Raw genomic sequence first — 23980 nt, 5'->3', positions numbered from 1 at the left:
CTGGGCAGCTGGCGGGGAAGCTTTCCCGCCGGTCGTTCTGCAGAGTTGCCAACTTGGGCGCCTCCGTCTCCGCTCCGATGCCTCGCCTCGCGACGCTCCCCCCCCCCTCAAAAAAAAGGAGAAAAGCGCCGCGGAGGTGAATGGGGGGGGGGAGCGCGCGTGTCACGCCTGCGAGCTGCAGAGGGGGAAAAGCGAGAAGAAGCAAGCAAGCAAGCCCCGAGTTCCGCTTCCTGAACGCGGCTGAGAGGCGGGAGTGCTGCCAGTCTGCGCCGCCGCCACCGCCGCCGGACTTTTCCTGCCAGCCGCTCTGACCCTCTCATGGCTGGGGAGAAAACGCGGAGATTCACCCGGAGCCTGCTGCGACCCAGCTTGGCGTCCGAGCACCGCCAGAGCGCAGCCGCCGCCGTCGCCAGCGTCGCCAGCCGCTGCCGGCTCCAGCTGAGGGTGAGTTCAGTTCGCCTCTTCTGGAGAGCGCGGGAAAGGCGCGAAGAAGCCTCGTCCCGTCTCCCCCCCCCCCCCGGGCGCCGCCAATGAACTCGCGCTGTCCCATCTCGCGCGCTGGCATCCCTTGGCAGGGCGCGCGTACCATGTGGCTTGGAAGGGGGGGACGGGACGTGGAAGCAGCGGCGCAAAGTGGGGGAGACGGAGGGAGCCCTAGCGCCTTCTGTGGCTCGCGGGGAGTCCCGGCGTTTACTGTCGCGACTAGGCGCGTCTGTCTTGGATCGGAAGGCCGTTGTTTCGTTGTGTCCCCTTCAATAGTATTGAGACTTGGCCATGTGTATAGCGCTGTCGAGCGTTCAGAGCGCCTCCCGTTCGTTCTTTCAAACTTCTAAGCAAACTTTAATCTGGGATAGCTCAGCCGTAGAGCATGATACTCTTAATCTCAAGGTCGTGGGTTCGAGTCCCATGGGTGGTGGGGGAGGGGCAAAAGATTCCTGCATTGCAGGGGTTGGACTAGATGTCCTTTTGGACCCCTCCCAACTTTACAATTCTATGATTCTATAAGGGAAATCAGTATTTTCCCACCCACCCCTTTCATATTTGAGCTGCGAACTGGGGAGAAAAGCAGGGCTGAAGCTTTCAGACTTGAGGTTAGCCAGAAAAGTGGCACACAACAGCGTCCGATGCATGTCTATTGGGGTTTGATGCTGAGATCTTACTCTCAGGGAGATGCGGCTGGGATTGCAGCCTTCCTTCCTAAATTCCCCACAGAAGCAAGATTCCAAGCAAGGCCTTCCTGCTCAAACAGCTCTCTTGCTGAGTAATACTATGCATGTGTGATCAGAAGGAGTAGGATTGCACCCTTAGGCATGGTGTTACAGCAGCTCTTTAATTAATACGATTGTGGCAAAGGTCTTTCATACGGCATGTTCTGGTGTGTTGCATAGGACCAGCATTTGAAACTCCCAGCGTTTTGGGATTTTATTAATGCAAACAGTTTCTGAGCTCTGGGCACAGTACTGCCCATAAGATTTCAGACTGAAACTGCCACTGCTGGAAGGAAAGGAGGACCTTCTCCTGCCTCCCCACTTCCAGCCACTCGCTGAAGACAGGAAAAGGGATCCTCATAAGAATATTAGTGGGGTGGGCAGGGGGAAGTATGGCTTTGTTTTTTGCAGTCTTAAGATGAGGACTAGACCATGTGAAAAATGAACATAAGATTCATTCATTTTCAGCTTTGTATTCTTGTTATTAAAAAAAAAGCGAGCCTAGACACTCTATTGCGGTGCCCATATTCTAGGTTTAAGGTGCCATTTAGCTCCTAGCTTTCACATCTCAGAAACACTGCATAAGGCATGCTTGGCAAATCCATACTGTGATCAACTGCCGCTCGGAAACCAATGTCCCCACTGTGGAAGGATGTGTGGATCCAGAACTGGCCTCCACAGTCACTTATGGACTCATTGTTAAAATGTGTTTATGGAAGACAATCTAACTCAGCTACGAGTGATCACCAAAGAAGAAAGAAGAAGAAGATATGACATCTGTTTCTTTGTGGCCATCTATGCCTATGTTGCTCCTGCCGGGCATTGCTGCTTTCAAATAGTAACAACTTCCTGCTGGGTTAGTTTGTTGCAGCTAAAACAGCCAAAGAGGCCTGTAGCTGCTTAAAGCATAACAAAATATATTGTGATACATAATAAATTTATGCTATTAGCATTCCTATACCAGAGGCCAATTTATCATGAAGTGGACTAGTCCATGAAACTGTATTCCATTATGAATTTGTTATGTTTGCAGGTTTCTTTATTTTTCTTACTTTCTAACAGAGATCCCATCCAGCTACCCCTGTTGCACAGAAAGTGTCATGACCTCCACTGTAGGGAGGGTTCCATTGTTTTTACAGGGTTTGGGGGGTTGTTATCCACCTGAAAAATTACACAGTTTAATATAGACCACTGAGCTATCGATTCTGACTGCAACACTTGAGGAAGAGATTTGATGTGTCCTTGGTCTGCAGTGAGCAAACATTGCCAAATTATTTCCTGTAATTTTTATGGACATGCGGCAGTACAGGAACACTGGTGCAAACTCTGTGTCTCTTCCATAAGAAGTGGGTGGATGAAGATGTTCCATTCATAAACTGCCTTCATTATGAGTTCATCATTGATTGGCAATGTTTCCCCATGAAAAAATGATGTCTTAACTAGGGACAATTTTGAATGACCAAGCTGCCATGCGACTATGGCAAAAACCTACCTGCTTATTGCCATCTATGGCAAGTGGGTATACATTATTACTCAGTGTAAGAATACCCTGCCCTTAACAACAGTTTTTGCTTTACACGTGTGCAAAAAGCATAACTGGTTTTTCTGATACTGGCTGTTAGAACCATTGGGAGGAATTCAATGTAGTTTTAAGAAGATAGTTCCATCAGTTCCAGCATTTCAGCATACCAGATGGAACAATCTCCCCTCTCCTTCTTCCCCATGCACTATTCTAGGAGTTCCTCTGAAAGCCCCCCCCCCAGCCAATGTGAGGGGCAAATCAGGAGAATAGATGGGTGAAAAGTAGAAGACCTTATATTGCCTTCTGCTGCCACAACTCATTCATTTATTGTGACAAGAACAAAGTTAAACCTTTGGAATCAACATTGCTCCTCTCCTCTACTCCAGACATGAGAAGGCATTTGGAAGCTTTTGCTTCTGCTTCTGATTAAATACAATTCAGTATTGCTTTCAGATCTAAACAGCGGTAAATCATAATGATGGGGTGTGGAAACAAGACAGCTTCATAATCCATAATTTGAAGTTGGCTTGTTGCAAGCAAACTGTAGTTCAGATTAACCTCTCCCCCCCCCCATTCCCCCCTTTTTTGCATTCAGTTCACAAGCAGCTATGGTTAATCACAAGTGAAAGCTTCCAAATTCCATCCTGCAGCTGTGCCAAGGGAGAAGAAAAAGTGGGAAATATATGAGCCTGAGGCTTCACTAAGCTAATTCTTGTCATGATAAACCATAGTTGATTGTGACATCCAAAGACACTGTCAGTGTGGGCTCGAAACTGCATAATTTTTATTGTTAAGAATCTTAAGTTACTGTTGTCTAGAGTACTACAGATCTGGAAAATGCTATATATTTCTTGGCTATTCACTCGGCCAAGGATTGTAGCCATGTGTGAACTTACAGAAGGAATTCCATCACCAAGTTCATTTTTATGTTGCACAGCAACAGATTTCTGGCAAAAGAGTTTCCAGCAGCAGTCATTTGGCAGTGATAAATACACCTTCTTGAGTAAGTAACATAAATTACTTAGGTTTGATACATCAGAGTTATACAATGTATGTATTTGTATGTAACATTAAGCTAAACCATGACTTAGTGTAAATGAGTAAACATGCAGGTTGCTGGAGTGAAGAGCTAAGCCAGGGGTCAGCAAACTTTTTTCAGCGGGGGGGGGGTCCACTGTCCATCAGACCTTGTGGGGGGGCCAGACTATATTTTGAAAAAAAATCATGAACGAATTCCTATGCCCCACACATAACCCAGAGATGCATTTTAAATAAAAAGCCACATTCTACTCATGTAAAAAACACACTGATTCCCGGACCGTCCACGAGCTGGATTTAGAAGGCGATTGGGCTGCATCCGGCACCTGGGCCTTAGTTTGCCTACTCATGAACTAAGCCATAACGTGGTTTAGCATCATGTCTGAATCTGGGCTTGTGGTTTGTCTCCCCCAAGCAAGCCACAATCATTATCAAGAGCAAGCCTTAGTTACTGCTCATGGTTTGTCTGGCGTGAGATAAACAATAAACACACACTTGGATGCAGTGCAAAGCAAAGCCATGGTTTCAGCCTGAATAGTGCTGTAGCAGCAGGACTTGAGGAGCAGCAGTCATAATCTTCACTCTGAGAACCTTAATGTTTGTTTGTTCATGCTCATGCTCATGCTAAACCATGGTTTGGCTTAGTGTTACATGCAAACCAGGTAATTTCCTAAAAATATTTACCTTTGTTATTTCCAGAAACCAAAAATATATATGGTTATTTAACAAAGCAAAACAAAAAAACACCCAAGGGAAAACCTCTATTGTACAGTATTTTAAAACATAATCTGAAGGTTGCACCACACAAATTTACAAGTCTTGCAAGTCTCACTGAAGCTTTATAGCATTACATGCCTATTAATTCTGAAGTTTTAAGACAGGATATTTCTGGCATATAAATAAGTTGGGTCTACACAGGCAGTGGAATGAAACAGGAATTAATGAACTGCATGATTTAAGGTTGCAGGACAAGAATTATATTTTTGAATGTCCCTTCTGAAAAATGTGTGGGCCAGGCCAAGGAAACATCCATTGAATATATTAATCTACTTTTCTGTTTTGAAATTTTGTGGTTCGATCCATCATATGCCCAGTGACATAACCAAAAATGCAGATAGAATACAGAGGTCTTACTAGTTTGGAAAGCATCACATTTTGGATTAATTTTATGCCTGAATTGATCTTATTCAAATAAACCTATTTCAGATTAGGTTTATCTGAGGAGAGAGAGTGACCCACTCATGACTATTAACCCTTTCAAGGCAGGGGTTTTATTATTTTAAATTGAATTCAGTATATGTTTATTGTAGAGTCCCAATGCATTATATTTTCTTTATCCCTAGTTCTCAGCTTTTTCAACAAGTGTATCTTGATGATGCATTAAACCAAAAGCCTATCCACTTAGATGCCAAGTAGGTGTGCCTACTGATTTCTTCTTCTTCTAAACAACTGTTAAAGCTGTAGGATCCCAATTGTATTTTGCATCTGGCCATCGGTATCATAGCCAGCACACTAACAATCCCTTCAATAAATTATAAGTTTATATGTAATAATTCATTAGTGGGAATATTTAAGTCTCCAGAATATACCATAATGTTTAAAGATCATTCTGTGTTCATTATTCTGATCTGCAGTTTTCAGTGGATGCAATGTAACTTTTTCTTTTCACCCACCCTCGTTGTTAATTGTGACTGGATCACGGGGCAACAGTAGCTTTTTAAAAAAAAGTTTGTGTGGCCTTTCTTGCAAATGCTACATACAGTGGACGCTCGGGTTGCGAACGTGATCCATGCGGGATGCACGTTCACAACCCGCAGCATTCACAACCTGCAGCTGCACTTCTGTGCATGCGAGGGTTGTGATTCAGTGCTTCTGTGCATGCACAAAGTGTGATTTAGTGCTTCTGCGCATGCGTGACCGCCGAAACCCAGAAGTAATCCGTTCTGGTACTTCCGGGTTTCAGCATGTCCGTAGCCCAAAAAAACACACCCTAAAGTGTCTGTAACCTGAGGTATGACTGTATTTGTTAATGTTGAGACTTAGATTTCTTCACAGCCCCAGTGGGCGGCACTGACATGGTTTTATATGATTGTAGGTCTGATTTGCGCTATCTGCGGCCAACCCTCCCTTGAAAAAGCTCAAAAACTTTGGGGTACCCTCCCCCCAAAAAACTCAAGAACTTCGCAAAAATTGCAATGGGGGGTTGACAAAAATATTTTCACACCCAGTATCACCTGACCTTGCCACACCTCTGTCCAGACCATTTAAGTTAATGCTAAAAGCAGACCACAGACTGCATTGCAATCAGTGAATGCATTCTACGCATGTTGAATACTGTGGCCTATTAAAGCCACGGTAAACTATGGAGGGTCATTTCTAGAAACAAAATGAATAGTCATGGAGGCTGCTAGAAGTGGAATTTGTGCAGCTGGTGCTCTGCACATTTGTGCTATCTGCCTGCAGCAGTTGATTATGCGGAACTGCAGTGGAAGATGTGGACACAGCTTGCCATGTGTAGTACCTGCCTCATGTACACCTGATCAATGTAGGAAGTGAAGCGTGATCCATGTGTGTTTACTCAGAAATAAGTCCTCTTGTATTTGAAGGGTCATATTCCCATATACGTGTGCACAGGACTGAGGCCTTAGCTTGCAATTCTGAATGCACTTACTATGGAGCAAGCTGCATTGAACACAGTGGAACTTGCTACTGTGTAAAGCATAGGATGCCACTGTCAGCCTCCCAAGGTGCCACAGTGCTTTCCATCTGTTCTCTTCATAGCAGGAAACAAAGCAGGCATTTGTGCTTAGTTCATTTCACCCAGCACCATTTCTGTGTAGCCTTCACTCACCATTCATTTTGGTACAGAAGCCCCACTGAAGTGAAGATTGTGCTGCAGCAGTGCTTGGTAGATTGCTCCCTGCATTTGTTTCAGTAAGCCTCTGCATTCTCTTCCTGATGAATACAGCTGCTGATGTTGAGTTATCTGCTAGGAAATTTCAAAATGGACAAAGAAAGTTGAAACCCATGTTTAATTTCACTCTGTGAGTAATTAGACACTGCGGCATTGCCACAGGATGTGGTTAGGAGAAACAATGGTTCAGCAATATTCTAACACAAATTTTGTGTGTGGGGGAGAGAGACAGAGAAAGACCAAATGGTCTGAAGCTTATGGCTGCAGTCCACTTTCACTGTAGTTGTCCTGTTATCTCTAGTGAAATTCCCTTGAATAAATGGTGTGCAACCTCCATTCCGTGCTGTTTAATGGGAGCAATTATTATTTTATTTGTACGGAATGGTTCACCCCACTTTAGAGTCAGAGCTTTGGATTTGAATAGACCCAGAATATTATAACTGATAAGTTAAGTGGTAGGGAATTGGCAGAAAATCCAAGAAGCATTCTTCTCTAGTGGAATTGGAATATACATTGTGTCCCCTGAAGAGCCAGGATTAAAATGTGGACAGATAGCAGATTTGCAAGAGCTACTCAGCCAACTTTAGTGACTTTCTCTCCTCTACTTTCTCCTCCTGATCTGTCCACAGGAGGTCTGTGGATCCAGCCAGTTATGGTTGTTGTTGTTGTTTAGTCGTTTAGTCGTGTCCGACTCTTCGTGACCCCATGGACCAGAGCACGCCAGGCACCTCTGTCCTCCACTACCTCCCGCAGTTTGGTCAAACTCATGCTGGTAACCTCGAAAACACTATCCAACCATCTCATCCTCTGTCGCCCCCTTCTCCTTGTGCCCTCCATCTTTCCCAGCATCAGTGTCTTCTCCAGGGAGTCTTCTCTTCTCATGAGGTGGCCAAAGTACTGGAGCCTCAGCTTCACGATCTGTCCTTCCAGTGAGCACTCAGGGCTGATTTCATTAAGAATGGATGCATTTGATCTTCTTGCAGTCCATGGGACTCTCAAGAGTCTTCTCCAGCACCATAATTCAAAAGCATCAATTCTTCGGCGATCAGCCTTCTTTATGGTCCAGCTCTCACTTCCATACATCACTACTGGGAAAACCATGGCTTTAACTATACGGACCTTTGTTGGCAAGGTGACGTTTCTACTTCTCAAGATGCTGTCTAGGCCTGTCATTGCCCTTCTCCCAAGAAGCAGGCGTCTTTTAATTTCGTGGCTGCTGTCACCATCTGCAGTGATCATGGAGCCCAAGAAAGTAAAATCTCTCACTGCCTCCATTTCTTCCCCTTCTATTTGCCAGGAGGTGATGGGACCAGTGGCCATGATCTTCGTTTTTTTGATGTTGAGCTTCAGACCATATTTTGCACTCTCCTCTTTCACCCTCATTAAAAGGTTCTTTAATTCCTCCTCACTTTCTGCCATCAAGGTTGTGTCATCTGCATATCTGAGGTTGTTGATATTTCTTCCGGCAATCTTAATTCCAGCTTGGGATTCATCCAGCCCAGCCTTTCGCATGATGTATTCTGCATATAAATTAAATAAGCAGGGAGACAAAATACAGCCTTGTCGTACGCCTTTCCCAATTTTGAACCAATCAGTTGTTCCATATCCAGTTCTAACTGTAGCTTCTTGTCCCACATAGAGATTTCTCAGGAGACAGATGAGGTGATCAGGCACTCCCATTTCTTTAAGAACTTGCCATAGTTTGCTGTGGTCGACACAGTCAAAGGCTTTTGCATAGTCAATGAAGCAGAAGTAGATGTCTTTCTGGAACTCTCTAGCTTTCTCCATAATCCAGCGCATGTTTGCAATTTGGTCTCTGGTTCCTCTGCCTCTTCTAAATCCAGCTTGCACTTCTGGGAGTTCTCGATCCACATACTGCTTGAGCCTTCCTTGTAGAATTTTAAGCATAACCTTGCTAGCGTGTGAAATGAGTGCAATTGTGCGGTAGTTGGAGCATTCTTTGGCACTGCCCTTCTTTGGGATTGGGATGTAGACTGATCTTCTCCAATCTTCTGGCCACTGCTGAGTTTTCCAAATTTGCTGGCATATTGAGTGTAGCACCTTAACAGCATCATCTTTTAAAATTTTAAATAGTTCACCAGTTATGGTACATGTATTTTAAATAGGATCTGGCTATATCAGGTTCCTACAAGTGTTGTTGTTGTTGTTGTTTGTTCTTGCTGTTGTTACCTACATAGTTCCATCATTGTACATGGCACTTTACAGAACACAAGAGAACAGGCTACTGGCCAATGGCTTTTCAATATAAAATTCAACATGGGGGAAATAGAGAAAGGGAAGTAGAGGCAGGGCTAAACAGGGAAGCAATATACATTAGTTTCAGTCACACATCTTTAGCCTTAGTTGCTTTTTTTCTTTCAATATACTTTTTATTAGTTTACAACAAAAATCATACATTTTTAGCCAAATTTTCACAAATTACACTTTTGAGACTTCCTTCGATTTTTCTGGTAATCATCCATATATACTCCTAACTATAACGCATTTCCTTTTTTGCATTGCCTTTTAACTTTCACCTTTACCAATATATATTTTCCCAAACAATACATCTTAACCTTTACAGTGCTTCTTGAAACCCCACTAGCGTTGTTTGTGGATCACATAGATTTTTCAGATAATCTACAAATTTCCCCCAATGTTCGATGAACTTTTGATTTTTAAAATATCTTATTTTTCCAGTCAGTTTATCTAGCTCCACATAGTCTATTAGTTTCATTCTCCACTCTTGAATTGTCGGTGTTTCTTCCTGTTTCCACTTCTGGGCTAGTAAAATTCTTGCTGCCACAACTGCATACTGGAATAGCTTACAGTCTTTCCTTCTTATCTCTTTTCCCGTGATTCCTAAAAGAAAAGCTTCTGGTTTCTTGACAAAAGTATATTTTAACATTTTTTTTAATTCATTATATATCCCTTCCCAGAAGTTCTTAACTTTCTTACATTCCCACCACATGTGATAAAATGTTCCTTCCCTTTCTTTGCATTTCCAACACTTATTGTCCATTTTGTACATTTTGGCTAACTTAACAGGTGTAATATACCATCTATAGAACATTTTCATCACGTTTTCCTTCAATCCCATGCATGCAGTGAATTTTAGATTTTCCTTCCATAGTTTCTCCCAATCATCAAATTGGATATTATATCCAAAATCTCTAGCCCAGTGTATCATTACTGATTTAACTTCTTCGTCCTTCGTACACCATTCCAACAATATCTTGTACATTTTTGACAAGATCTTATTATCACTATTAATTATATCCATTTGAAACCTAGAGTCTTTTTCTATATACCCCTTTTCCTTTGTATCTTTCTTAAACATTTCATTTACCTGGAAGTAGTGTAACCAATCATATACATAATCCTTAACTTGTTCATATGGTTTTAGTTTCCATTTTCCTCCTTCCTTCATTACCAATTCTCCATATGTAGCCCAATTGCCTCTCATATTCACTTTCTTTACACTCATAACTTCCAACGGAGATAACCAGTGTGGAACCCTTGGTTCTAAAAGACTTTTGTACCTGTCCCATACTTCTATTAACGAGTTTCTGAAGATGTGGTTTCCAAATCCTTTGTGAACCTTTTTCTTATCACACCATAAATAAGCGTGCCACCCAAACCTGTTATCGAAACCTTCAAGATCTAATAATTCCTTGCTTTCAAGTTTAATCCAATCCTTTAACCAGCAAATACATGCTGCCTCATAATATAGTTTCAAATCTGGCAGGGCGAAGCCTCCTCTCTCTTTCGCATCTGTAAGTAATTTATATTTTATTCTTGGCTTCTTGCCCTGCCAGATATACCTTGATATCACTTTTTGCCAATCTTTGAAGGTTCCACTCCCCTTAATTATGGGGATTGTCTGAAACAAAAATAACATCCTTGGGAGCACGTTCATCTTAATTGTAGAAATCCTGCCCCAAAAGGACAGCTTCATTCTATTCCACACCTCCAGGTCTTTTTTTATACCTTTCCATATTTGAACATAGTTATTCTGGTACAGGTCAATGTTTTTGGTTGTTAACCATATTCCCAAGTATTTTACTTTCTTCACTACTTCTATCTCCGTTTGTTGTTGCAATATTTCTATCTTATCCTGCTCCATATTTTTAGCCATTATTTTAGTTTTTTTCTTATTCAATCTGAACCCGGCCACCATCCCAAATTGTTCAATCTCCTCCAGTAGCTCTCCAACGCTTTCTAATGGTTCTTCCATCGTTATAACCAGATCGTCGGCAAAAGCTTTCACTTTGTATTCATTCTGACCTACTGTTACCCCTTTTATTCGACTATTTTGTCTTATTGCATTTAAAAAGACCTCCAGAACCGTTATGAATAACAATGGTGAGAGCGGACATCCCTGTCTTGTTCCTTTAGATATTTTTATATCTTCGGAAACCACATTATTAACTATCAATTTAGCTCGCTGCTCTGTATATATTGCCTTGATACCATTAAAGAACTCTTCTCCTACCTCCATATATTCAAGATTTTTCAACATAAATTCCCATATTATATTATCAAAGGCCTTTTCAGCGTCCACAAACATTAATATCGCTTGCTTCTCGTTCCTGGCATTCAGATATTCCAAAGTGTTAATTATATTTCTTACATTGTCTTTCAGTTGTCTGCCTGGCAGGAACCCTGCTTGGTCTTTGTGGATAATACTCATTAATATCTTTTTGATTCGCTTTGCTAAAATACCCGCAAATATTTTATAATCTGTATTCAATAAAGAAATAGGCCTATAATTTTTAACTTGTGTTAAGTCTGAATCTTGTTTGGGAATTAATGTTATAAATGCTTCTTTCCATGTTTCTGGAATCTCTCTTGTTTTTAAAATATTATTCATTACTTCTTTCAATGGAGTCATCAAAACTTCACTCATTTCCTTATAGTATCCTGATGTAAATCCATCTGGTCCCGGGGCCTTTCCTCTCTTCAATTCCTTTATGACCTCTTTAATCTCGTCAACTTCAATTGGGGTGTTCAGCTTGTCTTTTTGTTCTGTCGGGATCTTCTGCACCTTTTTATTTCTTAAAAATCTTTCAATTTTCTTCACATTATTTCTTTCTTTGTCCTTATATAATTGTCTATAAAAGTCCAAGAATCCTTTCCTGATTTCTTTTGGGGAGATTTTCTCTTCTCCATTCACAATAATTTTGTTAATTGTATTCTGTTCTTTTCTCTTTTTAATTTGCCATGCAAGCAATTTGCCTGATTTGTTCGCATATTCAAAGTTTCTCTGTCGCAGTCTTTTGATGTTCCATTCTATTTCCTTATTTATAATAATTGAAAATTGCGTCTGTAAAATCTTGATTTCTTGTTTAATCTTTAAACTGTTTGGTTTTTTAATTAATTTTTGCTCCTTTTCCATAATCTGATTCAGGATTTCTTTTTTCCCTTTTTCCCTGAGTTTGTTCTTCAATGAATTCTGCTGAATGAAGAAACCTCTCATCACTGCTTTGCTTGCATCCCAAACAATGCTAATCTTTGTACCTTTATTAAGATTGTCCATAAAATATTCGGTTAATTTCTTTCGTGCCTTATCCATGATCTTTTCATCGTCCAGTAAATAGTCGTTAATTCTCCATCTAAAAGATCTTTCCTCAAATCCTTTTAATTCCAATTCTATTGGGTTATGATCTGAAATTACTTTAGGTTGAATTTCAATCTTTTGAATTCTTGGAGTCAGTTCATTTGAAACCCAAATTTGATCGATTCTTGACATTGACTGATTCGGTTCTGAATAGTACGTGAATTGTTTTTCCAATGGGTGTCTGAGCCTCCAAATATCAATCAAATTACAATTCTTAGTCATTGAGAAAAAAGTCTTTGGAAGTTTCCCTTCTTTGTTTCTTCCTTCTCTTAGTCTATCCATCTGTAGAGAAACCACGCCATTCATATCACCCATTATTATGATCTTCTGATCTACATATTCAAATAGTTTTTCTTCCAAAATTTTGTAAAAATCAGTCTTATTTCCATTAGGTGCATAGATCCCGACAATTATTAAATTTTCGCCTTGCCACTTGGTCTGGACTGCTATGATTCTCCCATCTTCATCTTTAAAGAGTTGTTTGGCTTCAATTTTGTTTTTGATATATAGAACAACACCTCTTTTTTTCTCTTTATCCGATGATATAAATTCATTCCCTAGTCTCTTATTTATCAAAATTTTCCTGTGTCTTCTTGCCACGTGCGTTTCCTGCAAACATATAATGTCCAGATTTTTCTTCTTAAGAAATTGTTCAATTTTATTTCGTTTTCTTTTATCATTCATCCCATTAATGTTCCAATTCCATAATTTTAACGCCATCTTGCAGTCAAATTAAATAATTTTATTCGTTTACTTATAATCTGTCTTCCTTTTCTGCTTCCTCTTCCTCTTCCTCACCTCCTTCTTCGTCTTCTTCTTCTTCTTCTTCGGATCTTTTCCCCTGCTCCTCTTCCTCTTCCACTGATTCTGACTCATCTCTAGGTCCTGATCCTCTTCCTGCTCCTGCACCCTTCACATCTTCTTCTTCAACTTGTAATTCCTTGTACCTTCTCGTAAATTTCCCAATCTCTTCTGGGCTTGTCAACCTGCGTTTTTTAGTTTTGTAGAAGAAGGAGACTCCTTCCGGAAACTCCCATCTAAAATCAATCTTATTTTTCTTAAGTATCTGTACCAGTGGCTTGTATGGATCTCTTCGTTTCAACAACCTAATCGGTATATCTTTAAAAATAATTATGTAATTTCCATCGATGTATAATCTTTTCTCTCTGTTCCTCTGTAGTATCAAATTTCTCATCTCCCGATCTTTAAATGTAATTAAACAATCACCTGGGAATTTCCTTGCCTTTGTTGTTCTTACCCTCATTCTGAATGCATTTTGTACTGTTTTTGCCACATCTTCCATTGGTAGTTCCAGCCACTTCGCAATTTCTACTATCAGCTTCTCTTTGATATTTTCATTCTGCATTTCCGGTACCGATCTCAACCTCAGGTTAACCTCCCTCTGTCTCAATTCATTCATGGCAATTGTATCTTTAATTTCCTCCTGGGATTTGTTAATTTCTGTTATTTCCACTTTCAGCCTTTCTTCCTCCCGCTTCACCTCCTTCATCTCCAATTTAGTTTTTTTCAGGCCTTCTTCCACAGATTGTGTTCTTTTAGACACCTCTTTTATTTGCCCTTTCAGTTCATTCACTGTCTCGTCAATTTTTTTATCCATTTTCCCAATTTTGTTATCCACTTGTTCCATTTTCTTATTCACTTGTTCCAGTTTAGTATCCAAATTCTTTTCGCTCTGTTTAATTTCTGCGAACATTTTCAATATTTCTGCTCTAAAGTCAGATTCTTGTTTGGATGCTCTCCTATCAGTTGGCGTTCCCCCCTCCATCCCTTTCTTTTGTTGGTGTGTCATTTTAGTTCAATATCTTTAAATATAATCCCCTTTTCACCAAATCCCCACAATAAAATCAAATTTCAAAACTTAGATTCAAATATACAATAAATGCATTAAATATTTAAAAGAAAAGCATGACTTATAAACCAAAGTTAGTCCAACTCTTTCCAATATCTCAGTCACAGATGGAAACCAATCTTCTTGCCCCCAATCGGGCTAATCCTTAATTCAGCTTTCCTTTTAATTTTTGCAATTATAATCCAAATTGTAGTCCAATTTATAATCCAACTGAAGTATTGTCCCTCATACAAATCCAAGTTATATAATATTTATAGAAAGAAAGGGTTGTGGGTCTTGTCACCAAGCTGGTTTAGAGACCAAATTTGTAATCCAAAAGAAAATGTTCTTCACAGCCCAAATATGGCCATCTCCTCTTCCACTGATTATTGGAGTCATAAAAATAAACAAAGTTCTCTGCTGGCAAGTCGGCTTCTTTCGCTCTACCACATCCCAAGGGGAATTTTCCGTCCAGAGAGTACAAAGGAACTGGGAACTGTCAAGGTCACATAAACTAAGGATTTTCTAAACAAAGACAGTTCAAAAAATTTTCCACTGGCCAAGAAAGATCTCAGAAAAACAAGTTGTAGTTTCCAGTTTCTGCCACTAGGGGCCAAAATTCAATTAGAGAATATGGTTGATAAGTCCCATTTAAATTTTTGTACAATTTAATAGAAGAGATACAAACAAAAGAAAAATCCAAATATATTAAATCTCAGACGTTGGGGTTGTGGCCCTTTCAGATTGCCCTCTATCCGTAGTGTCAAATGCTGCTTGTCTTCAGGAAAAAAACAAAAAACAAAAAAAAAAGTTCAAAGACCGAAGGCTTCTCTTTTAGCTCCTCCGTTCCATCGACAATCTCAAAATAAACCCAAATACTTTCTGTTCTCCCTTTTAGCATATAACTTAGGTTTCTTTAAGCTGGCAAGATACTTCAACTTTGTTTCAGAAAGTTTCGAAAAGTTTTTAAAAGTTATGGGAGAAACGGAAACAATAACCGCTAGAGGCAACTTACTTTCGCTTTCCTGCTCTGCTGTATCGCTGCGTCAAAGCTGATCCCAGATAAAAGCCGAACTCGGAAAAAAAAAATTCTTAATAATCTGGAGCTTCCTTTAGGTCCAAATCTTTTAATTTTAGTCCAAATAGGTCCAAATTCCTTTAATTTTGAGAGCGGAGCGCTGTTCCTTGCAAGCACGGGGCTTCGCTATTCGAGTGCAGCAATGGCTTCCCGATAGCCCGCTATCCCGTTCCGCCGTACTCTTCACCCTTTTGGGGGCTACCTGACGGCCGGACGGGCAGCTCAAGGGCACTGCCGGGAACCTGGGGCCTCGGACACCCTCCAGAGGCTTTTTGGGGGGTTACTGCGCCCTGTAACACCCCCTTTCCACCCGAAATAGCTGGGATCTTCCTCTCCGAAAAATCCCTCGCTTGCGACAAGATCGCGCTCCACCGGAAGTCCGGTCTTTAGCCTTAGTTGCAGGCTGTTTTCTACTGGGCATGGGAACTAGTGCGTTGTGCCAAAGGCTTCATGGAAGAAGTGGGTTTTGAAAAGGTAACCCTATGAAGCAATAGAGGTGCCATCTGTTAGCCGTCACTTTAAATAATGCAGATGGGTTTTAGAGAGAAAAGAAACTGGTAATACTCTACAGGATAATCTGAACAAAAACTTCCAAAAATTCTGCTGAATATTTAGTCTGCGGTAAATCTCATCTTGTTAAACTGATCTTACTAACTGTAAGATAATTTCTCTCCCTGGAGAAATGTGAAGAGGCTCACTTCTTAACATTTGTGTTATCATTCAATAGGCTCAGCCACCAACATATAGATATATCTCATAGCTACTGGAACGGTGGATTAGGAGGCAACCAGAAAAGGGCAGAGGCAAGAATGTGTTGCTTGCAAATTCCCTGGCTGCTGGACTCGCCCTCTAGGAGAGACCAAGACAAAGGGGCAGTTTATTCCTGCAGCTCTGTCCAACTAGCTTGACACCAGAGATGAATTTGTTCCTCGAAAGAGGAGGAGGTAGAAAAAGAGCAAGAAAGTCCAGCCAAAGGAATAAAGCATAACGGAGATGGGAGAAAGGAGAAAAGAAGTAGCAGAAAAAGAGAGAACAAAAATGAAATGGAAAAGGAGGAAAGAATCAAAGAAAGCTGCATCCAAGCTTGAACAGGTGGGTAGATGACTAACAAACTGACCCTTGAATTCTTGTAGATTCCAAGTTAACACCCCCCCCTCTTAATTTAGGTGTGCTGCTATAAGCTGTTGTAATTTTTAAAGAAGGTTTAAAGTAGCAAAAAAAGTTTTAAAGTAACAAAAAAATAAAGAAAAAATAAATCATTTGCTCTATGAATCATGTTGAATAGCAAGCATTTCAAAAGGTTTGTAAACTTCAAAAAACCAAACAAACAGCAAATTAGTTAGCTTTACAAAATCTGTTGTCCTGCTGTGGCAAAGTAGCAAGTTTGAAGTGGAAGAGCTGAAATAAGCAATTGGCAAATAGCTTGCAGTTGCAGGGGAGGAAATGCACTGATTATCATGAAAGATCAATTGAGCTGAGTCAGTCTTACAAAAGGAGGACTAATAAATTTGCCACAGGTGGCAATATATCTGAACAATGCAATATCTCTCAGATCTGTTATGATTTTTAGTTTCTACCTTGTCACCTTCAGTAATTCCTAACTGGTTCTTCTGAGGATGTGATTTTTGTATTTCTTGTATTTTGAACTTTGTTTGATGGTTGATGGACCGTAATAAACATTTGATTTATTGAATCATGCAAATCCCCATCTGCAGTCTGAAATAGTCAGGGTTGGCCCACCTGTGAGGCAGACTGAGGCAGCCACCTTGGGCAGCAGAAGCCCAAGGGGCAGTGCCCCCAAAGGTGCCCTGCCCACCCTGCTGCCTCTGCTGATGGCAGAGAAGCAGTGGTGGCTTCCGTGAGATCTTGCAAGACCTCTGTGTCACTTTGTGGGCACTGCTGCACAATCCAAGGTAAAGGTGCCTTGAGCAGGGGTAGTGGGGTGACACCTCAGGACTGGAAATAGTGCAGTCAATATGTTTGGTACCTGGGTTGCTCTTTGTATAATTAGACTGCAATATCTGAATGGCAGATATGTATTCAGATGGTGATGATGTGCTCAGCAGCCAACTGAGGAAGGGAAATAAGGGGGCATTTAAGAGAAGGTCTAATCAAGGAGGAGATCTGAAGAGCCTTAGAAAGAAATGCTGGGAATATGTTCATGCAAGATAATAAATGACTAAAATGGTAAATGCATGCATATTTACTTGTGATTCTTGTGATCCTAATTCTATGTGTGTCATTCCCATGCCTCAGATTAGATTGTACACATGGTGAGAAATAGTATATGCATACTCCTCAACTGGGTCAGTGTGTGAACCAGCCTTCAGTCAAGGGCTGGAAATATTTAGCTCTATCTAGTGATGGGTGAAATCCCCCTTCTTGAATCATATATTTTGGTCTTTCTGAGCTCTCTTAAGTACATACCCACACACCCGCATAAAACTGCAGGGGTCAGCAAACTTTTTCAACAGGGGGCCGGTCCACTGTCCCTCAGACCTTGTGGGGGGCTGGACTGTATTTTGAAAAAAAAAATGAATTCCTATGCCGCACAAATAACCCAGAAGTGCATTTTAAATAAAAGCACACATTCTACTCATGTAAAAACACCAGGCAGGCCCCACAAATAACCCAGAGATGCATTTTAAATAAAAGGACACATTCTACTCATGGAAAAACACGCTGATTCCTGGACCATCCTTGGGCCGGATTCAGAAGGTGATTGGGCCGGATCTGGTCCCCAGGCCTTAGTTTGCCTACCCATGGCATAAAGAGTTTCTATTTTTTTTTAAATAAATGTTTATTAAAGTTTTACAAAACAAAGAATTCATCATTTCACATAGATCATTCCATTAATTAAAACCCACAGAAAAATCAAAAAACAAAAATATATAACAAAAAAAGAAAAATAGAAAAAAGAAAAATCCACTTTAAACAGTTACAAAATTCCTTATCCCTCTGTCCTGACCTCCTCACATCTCCCTTTTTTGTGTTCCTCTTTATTCCAATCTGATTCAGCAAATTCAAACCCATCTTCAAACCATGCTTACAAATTATGTTTTTCTAATTATTATGTCCCAAGTTTTCATTATCTTAGCCCATTCCTCATCTTATATACTAAGACATAATTTTATTCTGTTCATAACCCCCTTCTCCTTTTTGAAAATTTACTTTTCATTCACATTTAACCAAATCCCACATGCCCTGTTACCTTCACTTCCCACATCATGTTAACACTCAAACATTTTGCAATATTTTTGTAAATAGTCCTTGGCATAAAGAGTTTCTAGGCTCAGAAACACGCAGCCAGGTGGTACTCTTCCACTGTCACAAGCCCTTTACTACTCATTGACCTCCCTACCCCATTTCCATGCATTCCCAACCATCAAATTTCAAAAGAAGGGAATCTTCAGTGAACTCAGCATAGACAAATGGTAAAAAACCAATGACTCACCCTAAATTCCTATGGTTGCTAACTGCAATGATGTATACATTTCAATATCACAATGTGCAGTGTTTCCATAAAAAGATAACAGCTCTAAGTATGCCCACTGCAGACTTGCAGCCATAGCATAAGATGGACAATTTCCCCAGTCTTTGCTGCCAGTTTGCCCCCCCCCCTTATAATTATAAGAAAAGAGGGAGCGGGAAGGAAACCAGTAGCATATCAAAATTAACCTATATAGGTATACCTATAACTGGGTTAGCCAGTGTAGTGCCCTCCAGGCAATCAACTACAACCCTCACCAGCTGTGGTCAGCATGGCCAGTGATCAGGAATGATGAGAACTGTAGTCCAGCAACATCTGAAGGGACCCACATGGACTACCCCTCTTCTATAACACATCCTACACCTATCTATCCGGGACCTGAGATCTGCAGGAAAAGGTCTTCTGAAGCTCTGACTAGTACCTGTGGTACATTGGGTGGTGGTGTGCTGTAGTACCTTTTCTGAGGTGCCAGCTATGGAATACCCTCCCATCAGAAATGCAGCTGGCATGAATTTTGATGGCAGCTGAAAACATCTCTTCACTGTATTGGCCCGAATATAAGCCACACCCAAATATAAGCCACACCTTTAAAATTCAAGGGGGGGGGAGGGAGAAGGAAAAGACAATACCCAAACATAAGCTGCTCCTTTAAAATTCACTCTCACACCTGTTCCGTTTTACCATATGTCTATTTCAGTAGTGATATCGTAAAAGCCAATTTTTGTAAGGTCACGAATTTGAGCCACACTTTAACTTTTCACGGTTGGAATTTGGGGAGAAAGTGAGGCTTATATTCAGGCCAATACAGTATTTCAAAACAGTTGATAAGTCGTCCATTTGTAATGGGGAACTGTTTTCTGCTGTTTGCTTGGTATGTGTTGCAATACTGGCCTTAATTTGTTACATTGTGTTTTATAATTTCAGCAATAAGATTTATATGTATAAACCACCCTTATGATGATGTGCGGCATAGCGGTTTATTAGAAAACATATAAATAAAAATAGGGAAGGCTGTTAGCCGTGGAAGACTAGTGTCGAGTAGTCACAAATCAAGCTGAAAGTTAGTTAACAGGTGTGTTTGTTAGTTACTAACTATTGGTTAGTTAACAGGTGTGTTTGACTTGATGCATACTGGCTTAGGATTGTTCAAAACCCTCATTTCTTAAACACATTGCTATCACTGTTAAGTACGAAATTGATGGCTAACATTCACATTTATCTTTGGAAAGAGCAACTGCGCACAGGTAGAAACAAAATTGTATGCCATATATGGTACATGTGCTCTTTGTGCTTTATCGTCATGGAATATAAAGTACATGGTGATTTCTATTGCTGAGTCCAAATACAGCTTGTTTAGCCTTCTTTTGTTATTGAGGGTAAGATAGACTGACTGGGAGCAAATATGAACTTGCATCGCTTTGACATGTTGACCTAAATTAAATGATGCAGATATAATGGTGTTTAATGAATGCAGCTAGCTTACAAGCACCAGCAGGAGAAAAACACCTCTTCTCCAACTGGAGACAACTGATACCAGCATGGATGTGAAGAAAGGAAAATTAAATCTGATCAACAAAAGAATGTTTTTGCTGGTTTTATTTGTTGCTCTGCCTGTTTAGGTTTACATTATCACGAGTGTAGGTCTGTTACAGGGATGGCTTGCCTGTAGCCCACCAAATGTTGTTGAACACCAACTACTATCAACCCTAGCCATCATGACCAATGACCAGGGATGGTGGGTGTTGTAATCTGGCAACATCTGGAGGGTGACAGGATAGGTACCCCTGGTTTAAATGTTTCTTGAAAGTAATTTCCCCTTCAAGTGCGTTTCTCTCTGAACCTATACTGCTAGTTATAAATACAGTGAACCTCCACTCTCCCATGGAATTCTTCCATACTTAATCTAGGAGAAGAAAAAAGAAAGGATATGAATTTTATGAAAAAGCACATACAAAAGGGTAGTCAAAACCTTTGGTTAACCTATTTGGTATGAAAATGGTTAACCAAAGGTTTGAAAAGACCTTATCTGAAATCTAAAAAGTACATACTAACTGTAAATTTGAAATGTCAGGTTGAGTCATTTTTTAATTACCCCGAGTACATTAATTTCTCTGTTTTTTTAATTGAAACCTTCCCAATGCCTGCTTTCCCTTGATTATTTCCAGCAGTAGCCATTTGTAGTATAATGTCTCATTCTGCCGAGAATGGGTCGGATTGGGGGGAGACCATTTTATCAGGATCGGACCCACAGCAGGTGGCAAAGGATGAAAGGATTGGGGCCTCTGTACCTGCTATTTAACTTTTAAAAGCCATTGACATAATTGATAATTGTATGAAGAGCATGAATTGTTATTTGCACTGGTGGATATCCAAATGGATACAGATACCAATGATCTGAAATAAGTTTATCTTCTGCATGCAACAGTCAGATAAACAATGCAAATGCAGTGGGACTTCAAAAGCGAGTGTAAGTCTTATGCTATCCACCTTTGCAGAAGAAGCATGACAATCAGATGGCTAAATTAAACATTATTACCTTTTGCTAAACACAAAAGAGTAAGCTAACACAAGCAAATCAGTCATGAGTAAACTCGTGATCAAATATGGAGTGAAAAAAGAAGCTATGAAAAGGATGGCTTATAATTTCCTCTCTCGGCATACGCTCTTATTGTTACTTTGTGTTCTGGCACCTACTTAAAGGGTCTGGACGGATTTCTGTTTCCACCCACCCTTGTTCTGGTGGGTTCAGTTTCATAAATGCAGAATGTCTATCATCTGTGAAGGTGAAATTTAACGGCATTTTGTTTTTATGCGTGCCAGTTGGTATGTAGGGATGGTGATGATTTTCTCAACAATCGAACTTGTACTTGAGCAGAGCCCCGTTAATTCAATCTACAGTCAGGAGAATAGGGTGGGTCCTGGTGTGTGAGAGTGAGTGAAGTGTCAAAGGCCAGGGTAAAGAATCCTAGAGCTGGAAGGGACTCTGAGGATTATCTAGTTCAACTCCTTGCAATGCAGCTGTCAAGAGATATGTCTTCAGCAACTGCACCTCCGTAGCGAAGGAATTGCGCAGCTTAGGAGCTGCCACAGAGAGCGCTCCTTCCTAAACCACCACTTCCCAAACTTGCAAGGGCAGTGGTACTACCAAGATGGTCCCCCTCTGTTGGTCTTAACTCTTGGGAGGTTCTGTAGGGCAAGAAGCACACATTCTCCCACACTGTTCTCTGAAATTATTGGTCCTGTTTCTTGTTGTTGATCAGCATAATGGAACTGTAAGCACTTCATCCATTTTTCATGAAATGGTTATCTTTGCACTAACTAGTGACACCATCATGTCATGTGCAGTTGACAGAAATGAAACTTGGGCTGGATGACATGTATAAGATGGAACTGCCTTATTATGATATAACTCCTCACACCCACCTCTACTAGCTCTCACTCTGAAAACTGGTACAGCAAAGCTGTCAGAGGTAAAAACTGAGACTCTGAAGTAGAAACTGTCAACAGCCAGCAAAGTACCCTAATTTGCTGAGGGGTTTGTCCCTGTTTCCCCTAAATATGCAATAGGATGTATCCATTTTCCATCCACTGGCTACTTAAGCAGTTTTTAGCAATAATTGTTTTTAAAAATGTAACCATACAAACATACACAATGCAGGCAAAGCATACATAAGCTCACCCCAAAATAATGTCAAAATACTGGGGTATACAAGCAAATGGAAAAGAAGACTAAATTCAAAAATAATAATTTCTAGGTATTAGAAAACCAGGTGTGAAAGAGATTATTCTGAAAAGATCACAGCCACAACATTTTTGTGCTTCAAGAATATGCAGCAAATAATATTTAATCATAGAGTTAGAACCTGAAAGTGATCTAGTCCTTCTGTGGAGAGCATGTCAGACGGCAATGCATATTATACTTAAATTAGAATTACCAGTCCATTGTGGATACCAGTTGTTGGGAATCACAACTGAGGAAAGTGGTGTTACACACTGCTTATGGGTTTTCCATAGGCAACTGGTTTGCCGCTGCAAGAACAGGATGTTGGCCTAGATGTAGGTAAATCACATTCAATTAAAACTATTTGGAAATAAGATATTTATGGCTGGAATTTAGACCAGAACTCTGATTCTGAAATGGTTTCTCCCAATAATACAATGGCATTTGTATTTACACCCCCTTTTTGAGGTGTGTGTGTCTTTTTTTTTTTTACTTGTTTCTGCCTATAATTACCAGTGTTTCATCTCTACTTAAAGCTCATGTGTTGATGTTCGGTTCGCTTAAACTGCACATTCTCTACCCACTCAACCTCCTTAAGTGAACTATTGCCTGTTGTCAAACCTTGTCTTGTCTGCGTTTCTGCTGCTTAACCTACATTTCATCTAGTGAGGAAAAAACCCCATGTCTCTCAATGTGTATGGCACATTTTTGATGTGATTTGTGTCACAGTGTCAAATTGTGTTTATTCACTGTGAAATAAGAAATCAGCCCTTTTAGAATGATAGTGTTTAATTTTAAATGGTTCTATCTTCAGAAATGTATATGTGTACAATGGCTTATTTAAGAAGGTGGCTAAATGCCCAAGAGGTTATCTGCAAACCTCACCCAGTTATTAGGGGTGCTTGAAGAACCCATTCTTTGTGAATTCTGATTTGAATTTGCTTGATCTGCCCTTCCTTATTAATCTGTGGATAAGAACACAGCTTATTTTGCAGATTTTTCTCTTCTCTGAATTTTGTGGTGCAGTTCTCAGCTTAAAAAGCATAGCAAAAATGCATATATTCCAACATCTAGCATAAATTGCATTTAGAAATTTGTATTTTGTGAGAAAATAGGATCAAAAATATGTACTTAAATACAAAAATTCAAGCAGTTTTTTTGGGGGGTGGCAGAATCACATATTAATGTGGGGAAGAGAGAGAGTAGATGTATGCAATTTATGTGACACTGACATGGGCCATGAACAAACTGAACCGTCAGTCCCTAATTTGAATTTATTTCAGCTATAGATACTCCTGATAATTAAACTCAACGTGACTTACTTCTGAGTAAACATGCTTAGGATTACAGAGCAAGCTCTATTAAATTCCAGCTAATTAAGTTCTCTCTTTGTTTGACAGGCACATTTATTTAAAAGTTATCAGAGACACAAGCTGACTCTCCAGTTGTGTTACATGGCCATTTATTTATTTTACATAGTCAACTGAGACAATTTTTCACAGATTAATTCATACTCTGCATATGCTGTGCATTTCAAGTA

The 23980-nt window shown here is 40.3% G+C and overlaps 1 protein-coding gene across 4 annotated transcripts in view; it reads left to right on the top strand.

Annotated features, from left to right (window-relative positions):
- The first annotated feature begins 141 nt into the window (after positions 1-141).
- The window catches only part of DOCK10 (dedicator of cytokinesis 10), a 179114-nt gene continuing 155275 nt past the window's right edge, over positions 142-23980 (top strand). For 2 of the 4 annotated variants that reach the window (XM_053390058.1, XM_053390055.1), the window contains exon 1: positions 143-444. In XM_053390058.1, coding sequence (XP_053246033.1) covers positions 319-444 — 126 coding nt within the window. In that variant the 5' untranslated portion in view covers positions 143-318. Of the gene's footprint in view, positions 445-15956; positions 16322-23980 lie in introns of all 4 variants that reach the window. The other 2 variants (XM_053390057.1, XM_053390053.1) reach the window with 2 other exon arrangements.

The sequence above is a fragment of the Podarcis raffonei genome, chromosome 5, assembly GCF_027172205.1.
Source record: "Podarcis raffonei isolate rPodRaf1 chromosome 5, rPodRaf1.pri, whole genome shotgun sequence".
Classification (NCBI taxonomy): Eukaryota; Metazoa; Chordata; class Lepidosauria; order Squamata; family Lacertidae; genus Podarcis; species Podarcis raffonei.
This window is presented reverse-complemented; position numbering and strand designations above follow the sequence as displayed.